At 45.0% G+C, this 27,235-nt stretch overlaps 1 protein-coding gene across 1 annotated transcript in view; it reads right to left on the bottom strand.

Annotated features, from left to right (window-relative positions):
* The window catches only part of CFAP43 (cilia and flagella associated protein 43), a 126,427-nt gene extending 102,995 nt beyond the window's left edge, over positions 1 to 23,432 (bottom strand). Inside the window, exons 1-9 of the mRNA XM_078777100.1 lie at positions 23,404 to 23,432; positions 21,775 to 22,028; positions 21,076 to 21,172; positions 15,293 to 15,460; positions 15,054 to 15,207; positions 7,441 to 7,688; positions 4,099 to 4,253; positions 3,782 to 3,811; positions 3,245 to 3,369 (exon numbers count right to left, since the gene is read on the bottom strand). Of these exons, the coding sequence (XP_078633226.1) occupies positions 3,245 to 3,369; positions 3,782 to 3,811; positions 4,099 to 4,253; positions 7,441 to 7,688; positions 15,054 to 15,207; positions 15,293 to 15,460; positions 21,076 to 21,172; positions 21,775 to 22,028; positions 23,404 to 23,432 (1,260 nt within the window). The remainder of the gene's footprint in view (positions 1 to 3,244; positions 3,370 to 3,781; positions 3,812 to 4,098; positions 4,254 to 7,440; positions 7,689 to 15,053; positions 15,208 to 15,292; positions 15,461 to 21,075; positions 21,173 to 21,774; positions 22,029 to 23,403) is intronic.
* Between the last annotated feature and the right edge of the window lie 3,803 nt (positions 23,433 to 27,235).

Genomic DNA, 27,235 nt, shown 5'->3' with positions numbered 1-27,235 from the left:
AGGGAGAATATTTGATTGCGTCCTCACAGTGGGATGGGGCAGGAAGGAGTAGATCGGGGAACGAGGGATTCTGATAAGGGATTGGGGAGGGGTAGATCGGGGTTCAAGGAATTACTGATTAAGCCGTTATCTTCTCAGTCGGTCAAAAATTCCCAAAATCAAATTCAATTCCCAAAATAGAATTGTCTTTGTACAACAAAGCTTTCACAATGCTATCCCCAATTAGTATTTACACAGGACTTCAAATGAGAGATACAGTGCATTCAGAAAGTATTCAGACCCCTTCACTTTTTTCACATTTTGTTATGTTGCAGCGAAACATCAGGGGGAGAAGGGCCTTGGTTAGAGAGGTGACCAAGAACCCGATGGTCACTCTGGCTGAGCTCCAGAGATCCTGTGTGGAGATGGGAGAAACTTCCAGAAGGGCAACCATCACTGCAACACTCCACTGCAACAACCATCACTGAGAATTATCACTGAGAACTCACTTTGACAAAATTATTAATTTGTCTTCTCCATATTCTCATAATAAAACTTTGTTGAAAATTTGATGACAAAACTCATACGGTAAAGAAGTTACAGCCCGGACAGACACACATAGACACACACACACACACACACACACACACACACACACACACACACACACACACACACACACACAAAAGGTCACAGGCCCCAACAGAGAAAGTTCTGTGAAGTCTGTGTGGGCACACCAGGCAGCCAAGGTGCATCCTGCTAAGATGCACAGTGGAGTTCTGCATAGACAGAGTTCTGCATCAAAGTGCAAAGCTATGACGATTCTGCCTGTCTCAAAGGAAAAATCCAAACAGGATAGCAATGAAAAAAATAGTGAAAGTTGAATGCTGAGGGGATGGGGGACGTCCTTCTACTCGGCTTCAATTGAGAGGCCCAAATGAAAAGGCAAAATACCAGAAGGCTTTTTTTATATTTTAAACGATTCATATAAACATCCGTTCAATCATACCACACGCAAATCATCAAAATCTAAACAGTACATGGCGCCCATTTTGAAAAAAGATTGAATTCTGCAAAACGGCAGCGGCCGCTACACATCTTTCTAAGTCGCGCATATATGTGTGAAGAGTGCGCGCCGAATCTGTAACACGAAAGCGGCCGCTACACGTCTTTCTCAGTCGCACGTTTATGCGTGAAGAGTGCGCGCCGAATCTGTAACACGGAAGCGGCCGCTACACGTCTTTCTAAGTCGCGCATTTATGTGTGAAGAGTGCGCGCCGAATCTGTAACACGGAAGCGGCCGCTACACGTCTTTCTCAGTCGCACGTTTATGCGTGAAGAGTGCGCGCCGAATCTGTAACACGGAAGCGGCCGCTACACCTGTTTCTCAATCGCTTTGCACACGCTGCGTGTTACTTCGGAGCCACACGTTTCTATAGGAAGGGTTCGTCAGGAGTCGATCTCCTCTCTCCTCGTACGTAGAATTTCAACAAAAGCCACATCACTGTTCATACCGGTAAATATTATTCCATCGTGTTTGGAAAAACTGGAAAATTGGAAAAACAATATGGCCTATTTTACTTCCAGGCGTCCCAGGAATACCCACCCAAAATATTGGTGCGATCGGTTCAGCCGTTTTTGCGGTACCTTCGAACGGACGGACGGACATTTGGTGAATTATAGTAAGATTCTCATTTAGAATAATGTTGAAAGCTAGTCTTTCTGTTGTTATTAATTTATATGTTGTTATATTTGCTATTGTAGCGGCTGCCGCTGAGTTTTCACAATCGCCTTGCACCTATCAAGGACGCGGAGCGATCACCATGCCGGGCTCGTCCAGGACGCCCAGGCCCGCGCTCAACTTGCCAGGCCGCAGCCAGGACGCTGGGCCACGCCCCCTGGCGCCGGGCCTGGGCAAACCCCCTGGCGGAATAGATATATATTGCTGACTGATAAACGGTTTTTCAGAGTGCCTGAGTGTTTGATTTCATTAAAGCAACTCAGATGAATTCTAGCTTTTTGTCGCGTCCATTCTTCCGATCGACGTGGGAGCCCCGGCTCCTTCATTGGTGACCCCGACGTGATCCCTTCCGCCTCGGCGAGGCCGTCCCCCGTCCACGGTGCCCCCCACTCGACCGCCCACCACCTCACCGGACCCCCTCCCACGACCCGCCAGGGGTCGCTTCGGCCGGGTCATCAGGACCCCCCTCAAATTGACCCTGCCGGTGCAAGTCGATTCTGGGGGGACGTGTGTAGCGGCTGCCGCTGAGTTTTCACAATCGCCTTGCACCTATCAAGGACGCGGAGCGATCACCATGCCGGGCTCGTCCAGGACGCCCAGGCCCGCGCTCAACTTGCCAGGCCGCAGCCAGGACGCTGGGCCACGCCCCCTGGCGCCGGGCCTGGGCAAACCCCCTGGCGGAATAGATATATATTGCTGACTGATAAACGGTTTTTCAGAGTGCCTGAGTGTTTGATTTCATTAAAGCAACTCAGATGAATTCTAGCTTTTTGTCGCGTCCATTCTTCCGATCGACGTGGGAGCCCCGGCTCCTTCACTATTATTTTAAAACTGCCACGAAGAATGCATTTAGATCAAAACCTGTTGAAGCACGCATATGCGAGCGGGTGCACCCCTCGTACAGGGTAGTCCGAAAGTCGCTTTATCCCACCCCAGTTAAACATTCGTTCGTAAAACTCTTAATTTTACAGATGTTATTATTCTTCTTCGTTCGTATGCAGCACAAGGCTGTGGGATAGCATCATTGGTTGAAGGCACTGATGCAATGCCCTTTGCTGGTTAGGGTATGGATTTGGAATTTGTTCATGGTGCCGGCAATAGCTCGCCTACTCGTCGCGAAGGACAGTGGGAACTTTAATGTCCACTAACGAATGCTGGAAGACGGGACACCTGTTTAACGTCCATCCGAGGGATGGCACAAACATTGATGAATCACCCAACCTGAGAAACACCAGGATGACAGTTTATATCTGGGTGGGGATTCAAACCCAGGTTAGACAGCTAAGAGGAGAGTGTGCATACCTTTAGGCCACACTATCAGCCCACAGGTTTTATTGGGCAGCACTTTACAATAACTAATCAGTCATTGCATCTGTATGCGCTCCGTCATTCTCCTTGCACCCCACAGCGAGAGGGTGCAGGGGATGGAAGTGAGGGAGGGAGATGCGAGAAATGTATCAAGGGTAAAGCAACTTTTAGGCCACCCTGTAGTAATCTGCAAACTTAGACCACAATATGACTCACCGTGCCTCCTGCAAAGAGTCCTAGCTTGTGCAGCGCCAGAGCGTTAACATGGCCAGGCTGCAGGGTTTCCTCACTGCCAGGGGTTCCTGCAGCAGAAGACTGGTAATTAGGCATGTACCGGTAGCCTACACGTGTGTTAATCGTGTATAATTTATTTGAAAAATCAAAAAAGTACATATTATGCAAACAAGGATAGAAGCTTTTCTTTTAAACGATCTTAGCGCACTGGCTCATCATATGGGCACAACTTTCACTTCGTTTTTGACCCATTAAGCATGATACCCCTCGGGAATTGTGCATTCATTTGCACTCACATTTGCGAATATACCCAATCAACCATCAAGACGAATTAGTATACCATATTATAAACGATAATAAAATGTAATGTAATGTCGTGTGACTACCCTGTGTGGTGAACACCGCAGGGCGACACGGATGACCAAACGAGCTTTAAACTCCAAGGCGTTCAATCCAATGGCAGACCTTCATTATACGCGCCGCGGGGAAGCAAGTGGGGAAGAAGCCGTGAGTGCTTACCTTCACGGATTCCACCGGCAATCTTCAAACCTGCAATAATTAATTCAACCGACACAGGATTTAAAATGTACAAAAATACCAGATTTGTTAAAGAAAATGCAAGTAACAAAGAAAACACGATGAAACTATATTCCTAATTAGAGCGCTCCCACACAGATGCGAATACAGACAAGGGAAAAAATAACTGGAAAATAAATACGTGTAGGTTGTGGCACTCAGCTCAAATCGGCTGGTGCATCTCGTCAGGAATCGTCAGAGGCCTTGGCGGGAAAATGCACTCGCTGCCCTGCCATGGGTGCAAACTAGGCCTCGTGCACCTGCGTTCGCCCAGCCACATTCGTCTTCGGTGTCCGTGTGTGGGAAACCGCAGTTCTCGGTCCGCAGCTCTTCCTCCTCATGATCACTATCAAGATGTTGGAACACGACCGTTTGTGATGAATCTTCCTTGTGCAAGAGCAATAGTGACCGTTCGCTATGGATTCCAGAAAGAGAAAAAGCCAAAAGACGAAAATGTCCGCCGTTCGCTATGAACCAGGACTCAAGAGGACGAAGAAGAGGAGAGCGGCAATCAAGAAGAGGGGAAAGCCAAGAGAGGAGTTGGGACACGATCGTTCTTCGTCAAAGCCAAGAGAAGAAAATGTCGGCTGAGCGTTCCTTTATAGTCAAGGCTCTGACGTCATCTCACGACGTCTCAATCTACGCTCCTATCAGCGAGTCCCATTTTAGCCGTCCTTACTTGACCCAAATTCCGGACCAATCACTGCTCTTCGGGGCGTGTCCTCACGGACCTTTTGTGCCTCTGCGCTCACCAAGTCGGTGTTATCAGCGATAGTACTTCATGCCTGGTTTCCGGTTGGTTTTTAATTAGTGTGGTTAATGGCCGATTTCTTACTAGCTGTCTGTAGTGTGGTGTCATAAGGAACTCAGGAAAAAAATTACAGAGGCAATTACATACAGGGGATTAATTACCCATAATCCCTCGCTTATTAACAAACCCCACCCCTCTCAAGGGGACGAAGATACACTTACATGACATCCGGTCTACACTAATTTCCTACTTATTACATGGGGGTTCTTCTTCTCCATGACAGTCGGAGCACACTAATCTACACACTCTACCTGGCTCTAAGGTAATCACTGTTAGTCCGTGGGCTGAGTAGGGTTTACATGCATCCCCCCCCCCCCGCCACAACGTAACTTCCCGGGTATGTCCATGTACCCCCCACCCTAGGGGTTAGGAAAAACCATGTTAACAGAAAAAAAACTCATTCCCTCATAGTTTGACCTCTGGTGACCTCATTAGTGACCTCATTTGCATATAACACATATCATTGTAAAGAGTGTCCCAGGACAAACATTTTGAGGGGTCATATGCAACCATAGGATGACGAGGTAAAAAGTTATGGCCACTTGAATTTCGCCTACCCCTAATTTTCGGAAATCACTGACACAGGGGGGGTAACATCAAAATATGCGTGGGAGGTACCTTGGGAATGAGTTTTTTTTCTGTTAACATGGTTTTTCCTAACCCCTAGGGTGGGGGGTACATGGACATACCCGGGAAGTTAAGTTGTGGGGGGGGGGTGCATGTAAACCCTACTCAGCCCACGGACTATGTCTACCCCCTACAACATAACACAGACCCCCCCCCCCCCCTCGACCCCCCCTGGAACCGTAGCTCCCACAAGGTTCATTGCAGGCGATACCATTCCAGTCCTAACACTTAACGACTCACACTTAATTAGCCTATGAAATAAATCAGGAGGGCTGTGGGAAGCGAGCTGTAGCTACTTACCTGTTATCCGTATCGTTCTACCCCCCTTAAGCAACAATTCACATTTCAAATATTTACAAAGCTTGAAGTCCTTGCTCCTAACTCCTGAGGCCTGGGGCAGGAAGAAAAATGTCAAAACACCCCCCACCCCCCAGAGCAGGTCGTTGCTTTTCGCTGTGGCTGCCAGATAGCTCTGCAAGCGAAAAGAAGGCCGAGTGTGTAACCCCTTCCTTCTGGTACATAGCCTCTACCCTTGCCAATACTTTCAGACTACCTGTTAGTGATGAACCCTGGTAACAGTGCTCTTGAGGGCACTGGCTAAATATCCTGAGAATCTCGGAGAAGGTTAGTACCCTAGAGGTATAGTGGGCATGGCCATCCATTGTGAGGACTTGCTGTGACACTCACTAATCCAACCAGGGTAGGTGGAGCGCTTCAGTCTTGGTAGGCAGTCCACCTAGGAGAAGGAAACTGTGATTGCAAATCTCTCTGCTACCTTGCAGGGAATGTCTCTTCAGACAAAGGCTCGGCCCACAGCTAATTCTGTCATGGCGTCAGGAAGGCCATCCGGCCACAAAAAAAACATGCCTCACATATGCCTTTTGGCGAAGCAGCCATTAGGTGAATCACGGCTTGCATATGCGAGCATTGAAACAGGCCGTAAAACGAATAGCGGGATGATGATGAGGATGATGACGATATTCCAACACAATTTAGTGTTAAATAACATAAAGAGAAATACAATGTCATTTCCACTTGCAAAACGAACGGTGACTCATCACACGATGTGATATGCAAATCCTGGTGTATTAGGCACTGTGATAAGATGAAATGAACAACGCCATTCTCCCAGTTCGAATGTTAATAACAGTCTCATGTACAAATTGATTCCCAGTGGAATGGGATCTCCAACTAAAACAGACATCTGGTAGATCCGAGCACCGAATCCTTTTGGAATGCCTTCATTCTGGCCAATCTCTCTGCTTGTAAAAAATGAAATATTCAAAAAAAATTAAGGCAAAGAGTAGGCATTTGAGATTACAAACTGGCCAAATGGGTCAAACATAGGCTTGACCACCTTTCCTCATTAGAAACCTTCCTGGTCTAATACAAAACAGGTGTATATACATACGTATGCAAGTGTGCTGCTGTAAAAAGGCTTCTTCTTCTTCTTCTTTTTTTTACCTTTTGAGCTCTATAATGACAAAAGTGTCTCACGTGACATCGGAATAGAGCATGCTTTGTTGAAAATTCTGACCTGGGAAAAAAGGTGAGATCGTGAAAGAATCACCATCGCAGTCAATTTGAAGCAAATGGCCTTCACTACAGCCGACGAAGAGCTGTGAGGCCGAAGACCAACAGAATGAGCAAGGTCGGAGTAATGGCTTGGAAACGTCCCGTGGCTGGAAGTACAGAGAGACAAGGTCAACCCGTGACACTGATTTGTCATGGTAAAAAAGGAACAACAAGGAATAACTAGAACGGCACTTGGTAGAGAGCAAACCTCCGCCAGGCTGAACAGTTTACGTTTTCTATCCACTGATAGGCCGGATCTGGATTCGGACTTGAACCAAAAGCCAATCGGCTTGTTCTTGTCCCTTAGGGGGCCTTTACACAGGACGGCGACCTTTGTGCCTCCCTTGTGCGACCATAAAATTTGCCAGGTCGCCGTTGGAGGCTCAAAGGAGGCAGAATGGTTGCCTAGGTCGTTCAAAGGTGGTACACAGGAGGGTCAGACATCGCCATGGATGCAAGGTCGCCGTAAATTTTTGAACATGTTCAAAACAGTCGCACAAAGGTCGCCGAGGAGGTTGGTTGCTCAAAGGTGGCTCAAAGGAGGCAGAAGGGAGGCACAAGCATTGCCGTGGTTGCAGAATGGAGGCACAGTGGTCGCCCAATGGTCGCCAGGTAATAGATGCGTTCTGCTGCAAATTTTCCTGTCAATCTGGGCGATGCTTCTGCCTCCCTTGTGCCTCCCTTGTGCCTCCTTTGGGCGACCAATAGCGTGCATTGAACGATGACTGTGGCGACCGCTGTGCCTCCATTCGGCGACCACGGCAACCCTTGAGCCACCATGGCAAAGCTTTTGCCTCCCTTCTGCCTCCTTTGAGCCACCTGTTGTGCCTCCTCAGCCTGCCTATAAATAGAGGGCTGGTACCTGCAGTGGTTCATTGTATTTGCAGTGAATGGTGAACAACTCGACTCAAAAAAGTCTCCAGACTCAACAGGCACAAGACATCATGCCTCCCAAGAAGTGCACAAGACCAAGGGCAAAGAACCGCAGAGGTTCTCTGTTGTGTCAGCCAGGGGCGGACCCACCAGGTTCGTGGTCTCCTTCTTGTGTGCCTGTTCATCCTTCTTCTAAGGACAGCAATGGCCATCTGGTTCACCAGCAGTGCTTGGTGACCTTGTAAGATGGCAGTATGCAAGAGGAGTTGGTTGTTCATCCAAAAATCTTTATCTTCTGGAGATGTTCTCACTTTGGCACCTAGGATGAAACTGATGGAAAAGCGCCAGAATCAGGGCATATCTATACCCAGGCACTCCAGGTTGCCCAGCAGTCGCCAGGGGTCGCCCAAACAATGCTCAAGGGTCGCCTAGGAGGCAGAAGCATGGCTGAATGGTCGCCCAGTGGGCGCCGTTAGTTGCCGTTGGTCGCCGATGATGGCACAGAGGAGGCTCAATGGTTGCCCAAACATTGCTCGGGGGTCGCCTATGTAGCTTCTAATCGCGTTGGTTGCCGTAGGTTGCACAGGGGAAGCAGGCAGGTGGCGCAGTGGACGCTCGGGTCGCTCGTAGATCGCCATGAAAATGCCCGAAAATTGCATTTTTGGCGGTTCAAGGGAGGCACAAGGATCGCTGGAGCAGTTACATAGAAACAGGATTTTCTGGGTTTAGGCGACCATTGAGCGTCCTGGCCATTTTTTGGTCGTTCAAAGGTGGCACAAAGGTCGCAGCCCTGTGTAAAGGGGGTCTAACCCAACTCATCCACCAATTTTTGTCATAATTCGTCCACAACTTTTTGTGACATCATGCTATATATAGTTTGTAGCCCGTTTTTCAATGGTGAAGAATCAATTAAAGAAAAAATAAATTTCTCTGATCTGGATTCAGATTCGAATCTTCATAAAAATCGAATCGATTCGTCGTTGTGACACACCAACCTCTCCACCAAGTTTCGTCTGAATCAGTCCACAAGTTTTTGAAACATCTTGATTTTTATAATTTTTACCCTGTCACTCAATGGTGAAGAATCACTTACAAAATTCTCAGATCCAGATCCGGATCTTCACCAAAATCGAATCATTTCGTCCTCGTCACATACCCAACCACTCCACCAAGTTTCGTCTGAATCCGTAAACAACTTTTTGAGATATCTTGATTTTTATCATTTTTATCCCCATCTCTCAATGGTGAAGAATCACTTAGCGGTTTCTAAGATCCAGATCCGAATCCAGATCTTCACAAAAATCTAATGATTTTGTTCGTGTCACAAACCCAACCACTCCACCAAAGTTCTTCCGAATCCATCCACAACTTCTTGAGATATCTTGTTCACAGACAAACAAACACACAATCTCACAGACAGGGGTGAAAACATAACCTCCATACTCCTTCGGTTGTGGAGGTAACAAGGAAATGTGATGCAGGAAGAGGCCATTTGGCCCATCATGCCTGCGCCACACCAGCACCAGATTAAATAAATCTGTCAAAGCTAACCATTCGACTTCATGGGGGGAGGGGGTCGTGGGGATGAGAAAAGTGTGGCAGGCTCATGGATATCACCAGGCGGTTAAGAATAAAAATGGGGAAACATTGTTTTTGTGTTTGTTTATTTTCATTTTAAACTTGGTGGGAAGGGGTGGGGGAAGGGGGTCGGGGAGTTGGAGAGGTGGTTTTAAGATGAAGAATATAAAACAGACCACACACTATCCTGGATGAGACGCTCTCACGGACATCACATCACATTCACGTTATCTACACGTCCTGCCAATATGCAAGGGTGGCAGTACCCCTCCATCGCAAATGCTTCAAGGTACCTATCTAATTCCAATTTAAAATTATCTACCGTTTCTGCTGCCACTACCTTTCCAGTGAGACCATTCCATGCATTAACTCCTCTTTGTGTGAAAGACTGCCATACTCCGGTCTTAACTCTCCTCTTCCTTACTTTCAGCATATGGCTCCTGGTCCTCTCACTGTCTATTCTGCCGAATAACTCTTCTGCACTTATTTTGTCTGTACCGTTCATTATCTTAACATCTCTATCATATCCCTCACAACCGCCTGCTTTCTAATGTAACAATTGAACCTAGGCTACATTTGCAAACAAAGTCTGTGCACCTGCTTCCAGATGTCAACCTTTTATTAATTTTGCCTTAAGGGAGCAGAAAAGACCAGGAAACTTTGATGTTAATATTGTGAATACCCTTCATATATATATATATATATATATATACAGACTTGGCATTTAATATGGAATATATTTTTTGTGGGGGTGAACTTACTTTTCAAGATGACTTAGAACCAAAAGTTCATTGGCATTATGTTGAAATTATTCTAGATTTTGTTAATGTGACCTTTAAAAGAAACAAAAACCACATTTGACATTTCGAAGCAAATAAATTGATCCTTGAAAGTGATGTAAACTGATATCGAACTCAATTCACGGACAGTACTGTGTTAAACTTCTGTACGTTTTCCAGAAGTATCTCTTTATTTTGCACATTAGCCAAAAAAAATTTCAACAAAAACAAAAGCTAAATTATGACTGGGATTACGGACAGTAAAATTACAGTTCAGTACTTCGTGTAACCCCCACGAGCATTCAGGAGAGCACGTACACGTCGAGGCATGCTGTTCACGAGATTTGCCAAGGTTTGGACAGAAATCGCTTGCCATGCAGTGACAATAGTCTGCTGCAATTCATGCACAGAGGTCGGCTGCTGGTCCAAGTTGTCGATTTGACGCGTTATTTCTGCTCACAAGTTCTCCATCGGATTCATATCCGGGGACATGGCAGGCCACTCCATATGCTCCACACCACGGTCAGCAAGAAAGTGTTGGATCATGCGAGCACGATGAGGCCGTGCATTGTCATCTTGGAGACAAAGTTTCCTCGAAAGGCTGCACGAGCAAATGGAAGCAATGTTTCTTCCTGAATGGCCCTGTACTTGAACTGGTTCAGGTTTCCATTCAGAACAACCAGGTCAGTTTTGCCCCCTGCATGAAAAGCAGCCCAAACGGTCACCCCACCACCTCCAGCTTGGACTCTTGGCACTATACAATCTTCTTTGTGGGCTTCAGGCACTAGTCTGCGCACTCGGACGCGGCCATCTTGACGATAGACCAGAAATCTAGACTCGTCACTGAAGATCACGTGATTCCAGTGTCCTGGCTGCCATTGACGGTGCTCTCTGACCCACTGCAATCGGCACTGGCTGTGTTGTCTGGTCAGGCGTGGCTTTCTCAGGGGACGCCTGGCACGATAGTCTGCTTGAACCAGTCGTTGGTTGACTAGCCTTCTGGATACAGGCACATTTGTCAGTTGCTGCCACTCAGCCCTAAGCCGATTAGCTGACTTGGTATGGCCATTGCAGACTAACCGGTGCAGCTGGCGATCATCTCTCCTTGTGGTTCTGCGTGGACGTCCTGGCCTCGGTATTGGAGTAGGGACACCCCTCTGAGCATTTCGTTTCAGGATCTTTGACACCTGACCTTGAGTGATGCCATACTGCCGAGCAATAGCACACTGTTTCATGCCAGAATTTCGTAAAGCCACCACTCCATGACAAACAGCATTGTCAAGTTGACGGACCATCTCCAGAGGAAGCGGCAATAACTTTTGTAGACGTGCAGCAGTTGTTTTCCACTAACAGAGAACGCAACAACCCTTATATACCCGATTGTGAAGCCAATCGTCAAATGTACCTGTCCTTACATTTTGTCACTGTGATATAATCCTGTTATTGATGTCTTGCTGCGAAAGACAATCAGCGACATGGTTCTTTCAACAAAGACATCACCGAAGGGTAAAAGAAACTCACCAGATTGATATATTGAGTTCAGAAAGTAACCCGTCAAGAAAAAAAAAAATTCCATATTAAATGCCAAGTCTGTATATATATATATAATCAACGAACATAACAGCGTGACGAGCGCTGTCCCGATCTCCTGTGGACCAAAGTCCTAGACCAAAGCGTCACCTCCGACCCAAAGGGTCTTCTGGAGGCTTCAGCCCGGCCACTCTGTCAACAGACAGAGATTTATTCATTGGTCCCCATTGGCTAAACATCAAACAGAGCCGCCAATCCAGATTTCGGGCTTATTAACCTGTATTGGGGGCCACAGGGAAGCCCTGCCTTTTTTACAAGAAAAAAGGTAAAAAGTCAAACATTTGAACAGCCTTGGACGTGCACCTTGACCCCATGGTCAAGGCACAACGTCAACAAGGCTGTCCCCATAACAATACACATGCGCCTCAACCCCGAGGGGGAAACGCATGGTCATTCAAACGCATGCATCATGCCCCCCAAAGGGCCACAATGCATGGTCATACAGTTGGGACCACTCCTCTTAATAGGAGTGAGACCCCTTAATCCACCGGCAGGGAATTACTCCTGCCAGGTCCGATTTGCATGCAGTTTTATTTACCTGTATTGGGGGCCACAGGGAAGCCCTGCCTTTTTTACAAGAAAAAAGGTAAAAAGTCAAACATTTGAACAGCCTTGGACGTGCACCTTGACCCCATGGTCAAGGCACAACGTCAACAAGGCTGTCCCCATAACAATACACATGCGCCTCAACCCCGAGGGGGAAACGCATGGTCATTCAAACGCATGCATCATGCCCCCCAAAGGGCCACAATGCATGGTCATACAGTCGGGACCACTCCTCTTAATAGGAGTGAGACCCCTTAATCCACCGGCAGGGCATTACTCCTGCCAGGTCCGATTTGCATGCAGTTTTATTTACTTGTATTGGGGGCCACAGGGAAGCCCTGCCTTTTTTACAAGAAAAAAGGTAAAAAGTCAAACATTTGAACAGCCTTGGACGTGCACCTTGACCCCATGGTCAAGGCACATCGTCAACAAGGCTGTCCCCATAACAATACACATGCGCCTCAACCCCGAGGGGGAAACGCATGGTCATTCAAACGCATGCATCATGCCCCCCAAAGGGCCACAATGCATGGTCATACAGTTGGGACCACTCCTCTTAATAGGAGTGAGACCCCTTAATCCACCGGCAGGGCATTACTCCTGCCAGGTCCGATTTGCATGCAGGTCTTTAAACGTTTAGGGCCCGCTCAAAAAAGGCCAGCCTTTTTTACACTGAAAAAAGGTAAAAAGTCAAACATTTGAACAGCCTTGGACGTGCACCTTGACCCCATGGTCAAGGCACATCGTCAACAAGGCTGTCCCCAAAACAATACACATGCGCCTCAACCCCGAGGGGGAAGCGCATGGTCATTCAAACGCATGCATCATGCGCCCCAAAGGGCCACAATGCATGGTCATACAGGTGGGACCACTCCTCTTAATAGGAGTGAGACCCCTTAATCCACCGGCAGGGAATTACTCCTGCCAGGTCAGATTTGCATGCAGTTTTTTTGCTCGTTTAGGGCCCGAACAGAAGGCCTGCCTTTTTTGCAGTGAAAAAAGGTAAAAAGTCAAACATTTGAACAGCCTTGGACGTGCACCTTGACCCCATGGTCAAGGCACATCGTCAACAAGGCTGTCCCCATAACAATACACATGCGCCTCAACCCCGAGGGGGAAGCACATGGTCATTCAAACGCATGCATCATGCCCCCGGAGGGCCACAATGCATGGTCATACAGGTGGGACCACTCCTCTTAATAGGAGTGAGACCCCTTAATCCACCGGCAGGGAATTACTCCTGCCAGGTCAGATTTGCATGCAGTTTTTTTGCTCGTTTAGGGCCCGAACAGAAGGCCTGCCTTTTTTGCAGTGAAAAAAGGTAAAAACTCAAACATTTGAACAGCCTTGGACGTGCACCTTGACCCCATGGTCAAGGCACATCGTCAACAAGGCTGTCCCCATTACAATACACATGCGCCTCAACCCCGAGGGGGAAGCGCATGGTCATTCAAAACACATGCATCATGCCCCCGGAGGGCCACAATGCATGGTCATACCGGTGGGACCACTCCTCTTAATAGGAGTGAGACCCCTTAATCCACCGGCAGGGCATTACTCCTGCCAGGTCCGATTTGCATGCAGTTTTTGCCAACTGGTTTAGGGCCACAGTCAGGGCCTGCCTTTTTTACGTGTGAAAAAAGGTAAAAATTCAAACATTTGAACAGCCTTGGACGTGCACCTTGACCCCATGGTCAAGGCACATCGTCAACAAGGCTGTCCCCAAAACAATACACATGCGCCTCAACCCCGAGGGGGAAGCGCATGGTCATTCAAACGCATGCATCATGCCCCCCAAAGGGCCACAATGCATGGTCATACAGGTGGGACCACTCCTCTTAATAGGAGTGAGACCCCTTAATCCACCGGCAGGGAATTACTCCTGCCAGGTCCGATTTCCATGCAGTTTTTGCCAACGCCACAGGGCGGCACACTGCGAAAAATCTAACCAATGAGGACCAAAATCGTCTATTAAGATGATCAAGGCACCTCCTAGCTTTAATGGTGAGCACCAGCCACGAATTATGTCTCACACGGTAAATACCGCATAACCCGCAAGGAACCAACAGCCTGTCTGCCACACAGACCATCGTTCCCACCAGTGCAAACCAAAACCAGGGGGTGCGGTGCGATCGGCGGGGATAATAATCAACGAACATAACAGCGTGACGAGCGCTGTCCCGATCTCCTGTGGACCGAAGTCCTAAACCAAAGCGTCACCTCCGACCCAAAGGGTCTTCTGGAGGCTTCAGCCCGGCCACTCTGTCAACAGACAGAGATTTATTCATTGGTCCCCATTGGCTAAACACCAATCCGAAATTGGCAAACACCAATCGTCCTGACGAGGGTTAATAAGCCCGAAATCTGGATTGGCGGCTCTGTTTGATGTTTAGCCAATGGGGACCAATGAATAAATCTCTGTCTGTTGACAGAGTGGCCGGGCTGAAGCCTCCAGAAGACCCTTTGGGTCGGAGGTGACGCTTTGGTCTAGGACTTCGGTCCACAGGAGATCGGGACAGCGCTCGTCACGCTGTTATGTTCGTTGATTATTATCCCCGCCGATCGCACCGCACCCCCTGGTTTTGGTTTGCACTGGTGGGAACGATGGTCTGTGTGGCAGACAGGCTGTTGGTTCCTTGCGGGTTATGCGGTATTTACCGTGTGAGACATAATTCGTGGCTGGTGCTCACCATTAAAGCTAGGAGGTGCCTTGATCATATATATATATATATATATATATATATATATATATATATATATATATATATATATATATATATATATATATATATACATGGAATATGAAAGCAGAGAAGACCCGAAGTATGTGAAATACCACAAATCTCTTTGCCAGTTCTCCAATGAGTCCGGCCCTTGCAGAGACAGGCAGGTTTGGCACACTTAGACCCAGTGTGATGTCATGCCGCCCTGGTAGAACCACATCTTCATCGATGACCACCGTTCCATCCTCGGATGGCAAACTCACAGGCCTACAAGGGGAGATCACACGCTTCCAGTATTTCATGCTACGGAATGAATGATTCACAAGGAGGTTGCGTATCGTCTGACACATACCTGCTACGAAGCAGATATACGGAGTCGCTTTGCTCGACACTCCAAATGCTCATGTGCCGATCACCGAAGGTAAACAACTGCTTCGAGTTACTTGGGTTAAAGGTCAACCCCAAAAGTTTAACGCCATGAAGGGAATGGCAACACAACAAGGTGCGATTCACCCAGTTCCTGTGGATTACAATTATAATCTGATTAAATAAATTTAGGAGATAAAGTGTATTTTATTGCACTTATCTCTCATAAACATGTTAAAACTTTATGATCCATCCAACTTACCTTATATATCCATCCAACTTGCCTTGTCAACAGGTGATTCATAGAGATAAATTAATTCAAAGGTGGGTATATCAAACGGATACAAATGGGTAAACACAGAAATGCCAATAATGCTCAAATTGTTATAATCATTTGCATGTGTAATAACAATTGAATCAACACTGGGACCCGAATTCCAATTGCAAACTAGAACAGCACTCAGTAGAGAACATACCTCCACCCGGTTGGCCATATCACTCAATGGTGAAGAATCACTTTAAAAATTCTACCAGCTGGATCCGAATCTTCACCAAAATTGAATCAACTCTTCCTGGTCACACACACAACCTATCTGTCCAACAAGTTTCGTCCAAATCCATCCATAACTTTTTGAGATATCCTGCTATGTATCGTTTTTGGCCCTATCTCTCAATGGTTGAAGAATCACTTAAAAAATTAAATAATTCTCATATCCGAATTCATATTCAGATCTTCACCACAATCGAATTAAATCGTCCTTGTCAGACACCCAACCGGTCCATAAAGTTTCGTCCAAATCCGTCCGTAACTTTTTGTACACCGCTCCTTTCCTATGCCATCTCCAGGCATTGCAAATCGTCATTGCCGGGCACCAAAGGGGGCTCGGCAGTGACGCACGCTGAAAGAGAGTACTCAGTTTTCACTCTGGTTTCTTGCTTTCTTGTTTGTTGTACACCGCTCCTTTCCTATGCCATCTCCAGGCATTGCAAATCGTCATTGCCGGGCACCAAAGGGGGCTCGGCAGTGACGCACGCTGAAAGAGAGTACTCAGTTTTCACTCTGGTTTCTTGTTTGTTTGTTTTCTTGGTTGTCCGGGCGATATCTCAGCCATCCTTCAAGCTAAGAAGCTGAAATTTCGGCACAATAGTGAGCAAGTCCTTTGTCAAAAACGGTATTTTTTGTTTTTTGAATAATCAATTAATTGAGGAGTTATTTAATTATTAGCGTTTAATTAAGTACTTATTTAATTAATTAAATTTCATTTCTCTTCTGACCATTATTAACTCAGGCACCTTTTGAGTTAGGAAGCTGATATTTGGACAGGCCAATGATCAGGTGATTTGGCTGCAAAGGATATTTTTGATTTATTAATTAATCAATTAATCGATTAATTATTTAATTATTCCATTAATGACAAAAAAAAATTTTTTTTTTTAGTTACAGATTCTGATGAAATAGTGGTAGTTTATGTGTTCTCTGACCAAATTGATTAATAATTTAATTTTTTTATGATTATTATTTATTTATTTTCATTATTAATCATTTATTTATTTTCTTTCTCATTTGGCCAATATCTCAGGCACCTTTTGAGCTGGGAAGCTAATATTTGGACATGAGTGACCAAGTGATGTGGCTATCAAGGATATTTTTGATTTATTGATTAATCATTTCATCTATTAAGTATTTATTCATTAATCGATTAATTATTTATTGAGTAATCAATGAATTATTTAATTTTTTATTCATGACTTATTTAATTAAATTTCTAAAAGATACATCTTCGGATGAAGCACTACTGGTTTAGTTATGCGATTAGCCAATTGATTATGAAAATATTTTGTGATAATCTTTTATTGATTTTAATTATACAATTAATCAATCAATTAGTGTACACCTCTCCCTCCCAATGCAGCCTCAATGAGCTGCACTGCGGTATTGCCGGGCGCCGGAGGCACCCCGGCAATGCCGCGCTGCAGCATATTTAATTATTTGGCATGGGGCGGTGTACTTTGAATGTATGTGTACTTGTTTGTTTTCTTTCTTGGTTGTCCGGACGATATCTCAGCCATCCTTTGAGCTAGGAAGCTGAAATTTCGGCACAGGAGTGAGCAAGTCCTTTCTCAAAAACGGTATTTTTTTTTTTTTGGATTAATCAATAAATTGAGGAGTTATTTAATTATTAGCGATTAATTAAGTACTTATTTAATTAATCAAATTTCCTTTCTCTTCTGACCATTAACTCAGGCACCTTTTGAGTTAGGAAGCTGTTATTTGGACATGCCAATGACCAGGTGATTTGGCTGCAAAGGCTATTTTTGATTTATTAATTAATCAATTAATCGATTAATTATTTAATTATTCGATTAATGACAAAAAATTTTTTTTTTTTTTAAGTTACAGATTCTGATGAAATAGTGGTAGTTTATGTGTTCTCTGACCAAATTGATTAATAATTTAATTTTTTTATGATTATTATTTATTTATTTTCATTATTAATCATTTATTTATTTTCTTTCTCATTTGGCCAATATCTCAGGCACCTTTTGAGCTGGGAAGCTAATATTTGGACATGAGTGACCAAGTGATATGGCTATCAAGGATATTTTTGATTTATTGATTAATCATTTCATCTATTAATTATTTCTTGATTAATCGAATAATTATTTATTGAGTAATCAATTAATTATTTAATTTTTTATAAATGACTTATTTAATTAAATTTCTAAAAGATACATCTTCGGATGAAGCACTAGTGGTTTAGTTATACGATTAGCCAATTGATTATGAAAATATTTTGTGATAATCTTTTATTGATTTTAATTTTGCAATTAATCAATCAATTAGTGTACACCTCTCCCTCCCAATGCAGCCTCAATGGCGCCCCGGCAATGCCGCGCTGCAGCATATTTAATTATTTGGCATGGGGCGGTGTACTTTGAATGTATGTGTACTTGTTTTTCTTTTTTTTTTTTTTTTTTTTGTATACTGAATCGAGGCCCGTGAAAGAGCTAACATTTACTTCACAAACAAATCAACCAGACAAACAAAATATATAAAAAGAGGGAGCGGAAGACAAGATGGGGAGAGAAGGGGAAGCACACAACCACAACATTTGAGAGCAGGGAGATGTGTGGGAGGGAGAGGGCTTGGGGGGAGGAGGCATGGGAAGGGGGGGGGTGGGGGGGGGGGAGAGAGGTATAAAACACAAGGACACCAAGGACTTCCAGGACAGAAGTTGGTATTTCAAAAAAGTGGATTTGGGGTGAAATTAGCGGGGGTAGAAAAGATCAAGGTTTTGGATGGGGGAAGATAAGAGATGGTGGTGAACAGCTGTTTTAAAGACCTGGAGGGAGGAGTGGGATTGAAGAGAGTGAGGGAGTTTGTTCCAGAGGCGGGAGAAAAGAGGAATGAAGGAGTGAAGGTGAGCAGAGAGTCTTGATTTTGGCAGTTTAACCATAAGAGGGTTGCAGGCAGATCTTGTGCGACCTGTAGGAATATTTGGGGGACAGAGCCCAGAGAGAGCTGGGGGGGCAAGGCCAGAGAGGAGTCGGTAGAAGCTATGTATCGATATCCTGCTATGTATCCTTTTTGGCCCTATCTCCCAATGGTGAAGAATCACCTTAAAAATTCTAGCAGCTAGATCGGAATCCGGATCTTCACCATAATCTAAACATTTCATCCTTGTCACATACGCTACATCTCTGCCAAATTTCGTCTGAATTCGTCCACAACTTTTTGAGATATTTTGTTCATAAACGGGCAGACAAACAAACAGACAGGGTTGAAAACATAACCTCCATCCACCTTTGGTGGAGGAGGTAATAAAGGGCTGCAATCGGAGATTGCTGATCGTTCTTGGTATAGCCTTCTCATGAAATTCTGCCTCATAATGAAAACAAACGGTTTTTTTTGGGGGGGGGGGGGGGTGTTCTTCCAAAAAGTGGGATACCATGGACGCCAATACAAAAAAAACATTTAATGTCTTCCTCTGGGAACCATAATAATTAGAAAAAGAAATAATAGGAAAATGAAATAATATAAAAAATAAATAATTTAAAAATGAAATCGTTGAAAACTGAAAATTATTTAAACATGTAATTGAAACTTGAAATGAAAAAAAATTAAACAATTGAAAATGAAATAATTCAAAATTGGAAAAAATGGAACAATTAATTTTTTTAAAATTGAAACAATATTCAAATATGTAAATAATTGTAAAAATAGATAATTGAAAATTGAAATAATGAAATAATTGAAAATTGGGAAATGTCATTAAAAAATAAATGTATTAAATAATGGAAAATGTGTTCTTCAAAAAGTGGGCCACCATGGACACCAAAACTAATAGTGGTGCAGATATGTGATAAAATTGTGGCTTTTGTGTTAAAAGCACAAAAATTAGCAAAGATCATGTTTGATATGTACTTAATGATTTCAGATGTAGTGCCAAGCTGAATATTTCTCCTGACGCCCAGAAATGGAAAAAAGATCCAAGATGGCTGCCACTCGAATTGCAAAAATCTATTAAGTCACATGTCTTCGGCAATTTCTGAAATAAAAACATGATTGAAGTGTCCTTTTCTATATTTTCAGACATAAGAATCTACTGCCACCATTATTTATTCCAAAAAATGCATAGCTATTAATTTTAGGAATTAAATAATTTGTCTCGTTTCTTTGCAGATGGCCGAGCAGATGTAACCGCACCATGTCAGCAAAAGAAGAGGTGTAAGCTTCGTCACAGTGAGAGTCTGCCGTCATCTACATCCAGACCTGATATTATTGATTGGACCCTGTGTGCCTTGTGTCAAGAACATTCTTCCGCACCACTTATATTCAGTGATTCACAGTCATTCAACAGCTAACAAAATGATTCCTTCAAGAGTCTGCGATGCCGGACAATTTTGATATTGTTATACTTATTTCCTTGTTTCAGGACTAGGTTAAGGTTTTGCTAGCTCTTCCTCTTCCTGTTCTTCTTTGGAGCCCTTCACACTTTAGTTGCTCTCAGCCTCGTTTTGGGTGAATTTCAATTTTAAAAAAACCATTGTCTAGATTTGCACAGCGCATAGCGAGATATGCATCCGATCACAATGTTGCTGTTGTGACGTCAACAAAGCTTTCTGGCATCACAATGATGGTATGCATCCTGTTTCCACAGTGCATTTATAGATGGAGTTCTTGGAGTTTGTTTACATTCATGGACTTGATCAATATTCTAATGTATGATCATCATGGCTTCTGATAATGCACAGTAAGGCCCTTTCAGACTACCAGAGTTTAATTGAATCAATGTTAACCAATCATATTCCTTCGAAGGGGTTGTTTGATTTGTTGGTTTGCATGCAGATTTCCAATAACATAACTCAGAGTAGTCACCGTCCGTCCAACTCGGGGATATTGGAATAAGTGATTTCACCTTAACCAGGTGGACTTTTCAAAGTTTCGTTTCTGGAGGTTTTTGATAAAATGAGCTCGTTTTCTGAAAGGAGTTCAACTGACAATTTGGATGCTTCATTCGGACTCGGACTCACCTGTGGAACCAACTTCCACATTCTCTTCCAATCTCATTCTTTCCACCAGGTCTTCAAGACAGCTGTTCATCACAATCTCAGATCATCCACATTCCAAAACCATGACCTTTTCTACATCCGTTAAACCCTCCCCCAAAGCGTACAGTAACATGATGTACTGTAACAATATGAGACGACAAAACAAATCAACCTGGCAAACAATTCAGCATGGTGTCGTGTACAAACATTACGTACCACACGCATAAGGAAAAGTCTGGTAGGCCGGAGAAGCTCGCCAGGTAAGGACCAGTGTAACTGAAACTCAGGAGAGAGATTTCCAGCTCTGCACCACCTTAAACAGCAAATGGACAATACCATGTTAAAAACTCAATCACCTTGGGCAACCATAGGAATGTCCCAACCCAACCTACCTCAATTCAAGAGGAATGTCAATAGATTCCTCCTTTCTGTCTTATAGCTATACTTTCCTTTGTGTAGCTCCCACTTTGAGTGACCTTAAAGGCTTTGTGGTGGGTGATATCCCCTAAAAAAAAAGCTTGAACCCCCCAATACATCAGCAAAACACAATCTCTTTAAATAAGGTAAAAAAAAGTATCCCAAATATTAAAATTTATCCCTTTGAAAATGAGAAAATTTAAAGTCCAGCAAAACCCGGACATTTGCAGACATTTAAAAAATCTGGCCGGACGGGCATTGGAGGATGGAAAAAGAGTATATGTCCAGGGAAAACCAGACTTATGGTAACCCTACATATCGTCCATTTTGTAACCCACAGGATCACTTAAACCTGTAAAAAAGCATCATGGCGGCCTGGGTTACCGATACCGGATAAATATACACCCTTGGGAAGAAAATAATTGATAACCACTTGGAATTTTTTCTGATGTGACCTGGGAAATAAATGTATAAATTTGCAGGTAAAAGCAGTGACACCTTTGAGAATCGCAGAACATTGGAAGTGTGGGTAGGAGAAGACACGGATGGTGGGATGCAGGCCACAGTCGGCGATAGCAAACCGATTGCTCTTTGCGCTGCTGGCGAGTGTATTTATTCCCGTCTCAGGTCCCTTAAAGAAGAACCGTTTATGGCTTTGGGTGTCGACAAATCGCACAAAGCATCCACTGGAAAAGCACAATGTGGTGTGATCGACAAAGCCCACCGGTCCTCCACTGAAACCCTGCAGCCACCTGGGTGGAGAAAGTTCAGACAATTAGGCCTCAATAGCTACATACACATCTACCCATACTGGGCATTCCTACATGGGTGGGTCTCTTGTCACTGGTAAGGTATTACAAATGAATGAAAACAAAAACAATGGTAATTTGGAATGTCAGGGCTGTGCCATCGCCAGTAATCTTACCCGTCAGCACTCTCTCTTATTACAGGTAGTGTGAATGAAGCACTCCCACCTCTCTCACCCTCTACAGGTAGTGAAAATCCAGCACTCTCACATGCCAGTTCTCTTGTCAACTCCAGGTAGTGCAAATATCGCAATCTCACCTGCCAGCCCTCCCATCTACTGCAGGTAATGAAAAACCCAACACTCTCACCTCCCAACAATCCCACCACCCAACACTCTCACCTCCCAACAATCCCACCACCCAACACTCTCACTTCCCAACAATCCCACCACCCAACACTCACCTCCCAACAATCCCACCACCCAACACTCACCTCCCAACAATCCCACCACCCAACACTCTCACCTCCCAACACTCTCACCTCCCAACAATCCCACCACCCAACACTCTCACCTCCCAACACTCTCACCTCCCAACACTCTCACCTCCCAACACTCTCACCTCCCAACACTCTCACCTCCCAACATTCTCACCTCCCAACACTCCCACCTCCCAACACTCCCACCTCCCAACATTCTCACCTCCCAACACTCTCACCTCCCAACATTCTCACCTCCCAACATTCTCACCTCCCAACATTCTCACCTCCCAACACTCCCACCTCCCAACATTCTCACCTCCCAACATTCTCACCTGCCAACACTCCCACCTCCCAACACTCCCACCTCCCAACACTCTCACCTGCCAGCTCCCTAACCCCATATACGCTCTACAGGTTGTGCAAATGCATGCTGTTCGAATCCACGAATCCATCAGTATTGAATGTGCACCAACTCGAAGCAGAGACTTTGTCTTTAGCCATGGCACCGGCAAATAATGGCCTCCGCTAAGATTTAACACCCACAAACCAAATGTACAAATGCAAACAGAATAATTGATTGTAATTCCCCATCAAAAGGATAACGTGCTCCACAATGCGGCGCCCACCTCTGGAATTACACGTGTGGCAGTTTTAGTCAAATCCAACTAGACCAGCCCAGGGATAAAATTCGGCCTGAAGAATCCCACCTAAGTCCACACTGACATGTGAACCAATAACGATCAGCCCTCATTTCGGATTCATATGAAAATGGCCCGACTCTCAATTAAAGTCCCCATTGGATTAAATTTGAATGCTGTTTAAAATGTATTTGTCATCAAAAGTTGAAAATGATACGCCGTGTAAAGTGTGCTCATTGCAGTGTAAAGATAATATACTCACCTTGGCGACAGGACGCTGCGCTCCGCCATAGCAACGATTCAGGGTCTTCTTCTTCATAATAAACGAGACGCTAAAAAAACATCTCGTCAGTCAGACAACTCCGACATATGGGATAATATTTTTTATGACGGCACTTTCTGACTGACAATATATCTAAGATAAATGTAATCTACAAAAACAAACCTTAAATTATACACCGCCTATAACTCGAGGTTGAACTTCGAATGCGAGATGTTGATGTGCAAGGGACTCACATGCTCTTCTTCCTCCTTCACTGCAGGCTCTTCACAGAGAGATGTGCCTGCAGGAGATATAGTCTAGTAGGAAGACTAGGTCCCCCTGCACCCCCCGGAGATATACTTCTAATCAGTGTTTCTAGATTGGAAAAAATGTGTAGAAAATGACTAGCTATGGCCCCAAGCTGAAAAAATGTCCCACATACCATTTTTATGCAAATTACTGCTGCAAATTTTATGCAAAATTATGCAAATTTTATGCAAATTTTTGATGAGGAGTAGAGTTGAGGGGTCTTTGAGGGCTTCATCGAGGTGCTCTCGGTTGCAAGACTGGGTCATTCTGAGAAGCACAGCAGGGTCAGAGATCATGATGTTCTCCTCCTCAGTGAATCTCTCCATCAACAGCCTCTCCATTGCCTCACACACTGTTTTGAGGCAAAAGAGGGACTTTGCGTAGGCCTTTCCACTGAGAACACCTTTGAGAGATCCACTTGTTACTAGTTGTGCCTCAAAGAGAATCTCTGCATATCCAGAACCACGCATCTTGTGTCCAGTGAGCATCCCAATGTAGTTCATGGATGTGTGGAAGGGTCCAATCGTTACTACATGACTAGCAAATTCATTTGGCCAGCGCCAGATGATGGGAAGGGCTTTCATGCAGACACCCAGATCAAATGTATTCAGGACCCATCTCTGACCCACCTCAGCAGTTGCTGCCTCGGAACGCTTCAGTAGCTCACGAACAACTGCGTTGTCTGTGATCGGTCTGTGCCTGGTGCCTGCATGGCATGGCAATGGCCTGCAGCCTGTGCCTGGGCTAGGGGGTTTCACCTCTGCAACTGGTTCTCCCCCACCCAGCAAATCAACAGTCGACTACTGCACGCCTATCCACCAACCGATCACAGACAACGCAGTTGTTCGTGAGCTACTGAAGCGTTCCGAGGCAGCAACTGCTGAGGTGGGTCAGAGATGGGTCCTGAATACATTTGATCTGGGTGTCTGCATGAAAGCCCTTCCCATCATCTGGCGCTGGCCAAATGAATTTGCTAGTCATGTAGTAACGATTGGACCCTTCCACACATCCATGAACTACATCGGGATGCTCACTGGACACAAGATGCGTGGTTCTGGATATGCAGAGATTCTCTTTGAGGCACAACTAGTAACAAGTGGATCTCTCAAAGGTGTTCTCAGTGGAAAGGCCTACGCAAAGTCCCTCTTTTGCCTCAAAACAGTGTGTGAGGCAATGGAGAGGCTGTTGATGGAGAGATTCACTGAGGAGGAGAACATCATGATCTCTGACCCTGCTGTGCTTCTCAGAATGACCCAGTCTTGCAACCGAGAGCACCTCGATGAAGCCCTCAAAGACCCCTCAACTCTACTCCTCATCAAAAATTTGCATAAAATTTGCATAATTTTGCATAAAATTTGCAGCAGTAATTTGCATAAAAATGGTATGTGGGACATTTTTTCAGCTTGGGGCCATAGCTAGTCATTTTCTACACATTTTTTCCAATCTAGAAACACTGATTAGAAGTATATCTCCGGGAGGTGCAGGGGGACCTAGTCTTCCTACTAGACTAATAAGGAAAGTCCGGGATACAAACTTGGACATGGTTGATTTAACCTCGTGCTTTTTCAGGGTTCTTCGCCATAGCAGGGGCTCTGTGCTTTCAACCTGGAATTTGAGGTAATTACCCTCCTCTGTGAGGTAATTACCCTGCTCTCGCGAAGCGAAAATCAAATGTAGGCTTTCGGTTGGGTACGTGTGACGTACTTGTCTGCATTTTTAAAATTCATTTTCTCGGCAACCGTTGGTCCGATTGAAACTAAATTTTACCATGGGAGTGCCTCCATCTGTCGAAGTTTTAATTCGTAATTACGACGTCATAGGTCACGTGGTACTGGCGCCATCTTGGGAAAAATTTACCCAAGGCTCATTGTCAAGTACTCCCCATGGGGAATCAGATGTGTTGATGATGATGTCACTGGTACCTTAATTTTGACGTCATAATTCGACAAGTACAATGCTCGATGCGAACAGTATGAATATTTACCTCAGCCACCAAAGGTGGATGGAGGTTATGTTTTCACCCGTGTCTGCCTGTCTGTTTGTCTGTGACCAAGATATCTCAAAAAGTTGTAGACGGATTCAAACGAAATTTGGCAGAGAGGTAGTGTATGTGACAACGACAAAATGATTAGATTTTGGTGAAGATCCGGATTCGGCTAGTATAAGTTTTTAAGTGATTCTTCACCATTGGGAGATAGGGCCAAAAGCGATATATACCGTGATATCTCAAAACATTGTACACGGAATTGGACGAAACTTGGTGGACATGTAGGGTGTCTGACAAGGACAAATAGATTCGATTTTGGTGAAGATCGGAATATGGATTCGGATATGAGGATTATTTAAATTTTAAGTGATTCTTCACCATTGGGAGATTGAGATAAAACCAACATATAGCAAGATATCTCAAAATGTTATGGATGGATTTGGACGAAACTTGGTGGACAGGTTGTGTGTATACACCTGGTGTTGGCCTAATGGTAAGAGTGGCGGGCTTGGGATCCTAAGGTCCTGAGTTCGAATCCCGCTCAGCTGTCGAATTAATACCAGGTGGGGTTGACTCAGCCTGTCATCCCTCCAAGGTTGGCGAAATGAGCACCAGGGTACTGGGTCCTCCCCCAAGGATGTTGGTGGCAGGATTTGCACTCCAGCTGCTGTAAAAACACCTCATTCTGTAGCACGTGCACAGTGGTGTGTGTCGGGATGGTGCTGAGGAGTCGTCCAAGGACGCAGCGACATGCTGATCCGGTGTACACTCATATATATATATATTGTTACGGAACCGGAGTACGGCACTCCCCCTCCCCCAGGCCTGCAGGGCCCAGTCTAGTCCCATGACGAGGCAATTTAGGCTTCAACGAGGCCTACAGTCATCCTGCCTGACTCAACGTATTATTTGTTTTCTTTCTAAACACTGGAAAGGGCCTATGCTTTACATTTAATAAGAAATAACTAGCTATAGGAGGCTACATGTTGTGGTGTAACTTAACGATAGGGGGGTTGCCTTTCATTCGCAAAACCGCAACAATATATATTGTTGCGGAACCCGACGTCGGCCTCGGTTTCCGTTATCGAGGGGGGGTTAAGCCCCTCGTCTGTTACTGGCCGACGTGGTCCCGGGGGTATGACGCCACGCCCGGTCGGCGCTGGGTAGGGCTTTAGGCCCACAAGTCCTATGACCTAAATACCAGTGCTTCCCGGTACGCGAAGGAACACCCCCCGCTCACGGCCGCAGCGTAATGGATGTTGCGCCGAGCGAAGCGAACTGCGGCGTGAGCCGTTTACCAAGACTAGACCCGATTCCTTAAACGTTGGCCAAATCGTGCCACCGGTATTCAATTGGGAAATCACCAAAACGACAAGGATGTGAAGAAGAGGAAGACGAAGGCAAAAGGGTTGGAAATGCTACTATATTTATTACTATTATTTACACAATGAAAGGAACCAAGGAGAAGGAAGGATAATAAAGTAAAAACAGAAGAAGACGAAGAAGCGGACACAGTGCACCTTAGCTTACCTATGC

This window comes from Myxine glutinosa, chromosome 5 (genome assembly GCF_964187855.1).
Source record: "Myxine glutinosa chromosome 5, kmMyxGlut1.1, whole genome shotgun sequence".
NCBI lineage: Eukaryota > Metazoa > Chordata > Myxini > Myxiniformes > Myxinidae > Myxine > Myxine glutinosa.
This window is presented reverse-complemented; position numbering and strand designations above follow the sequence as displayed.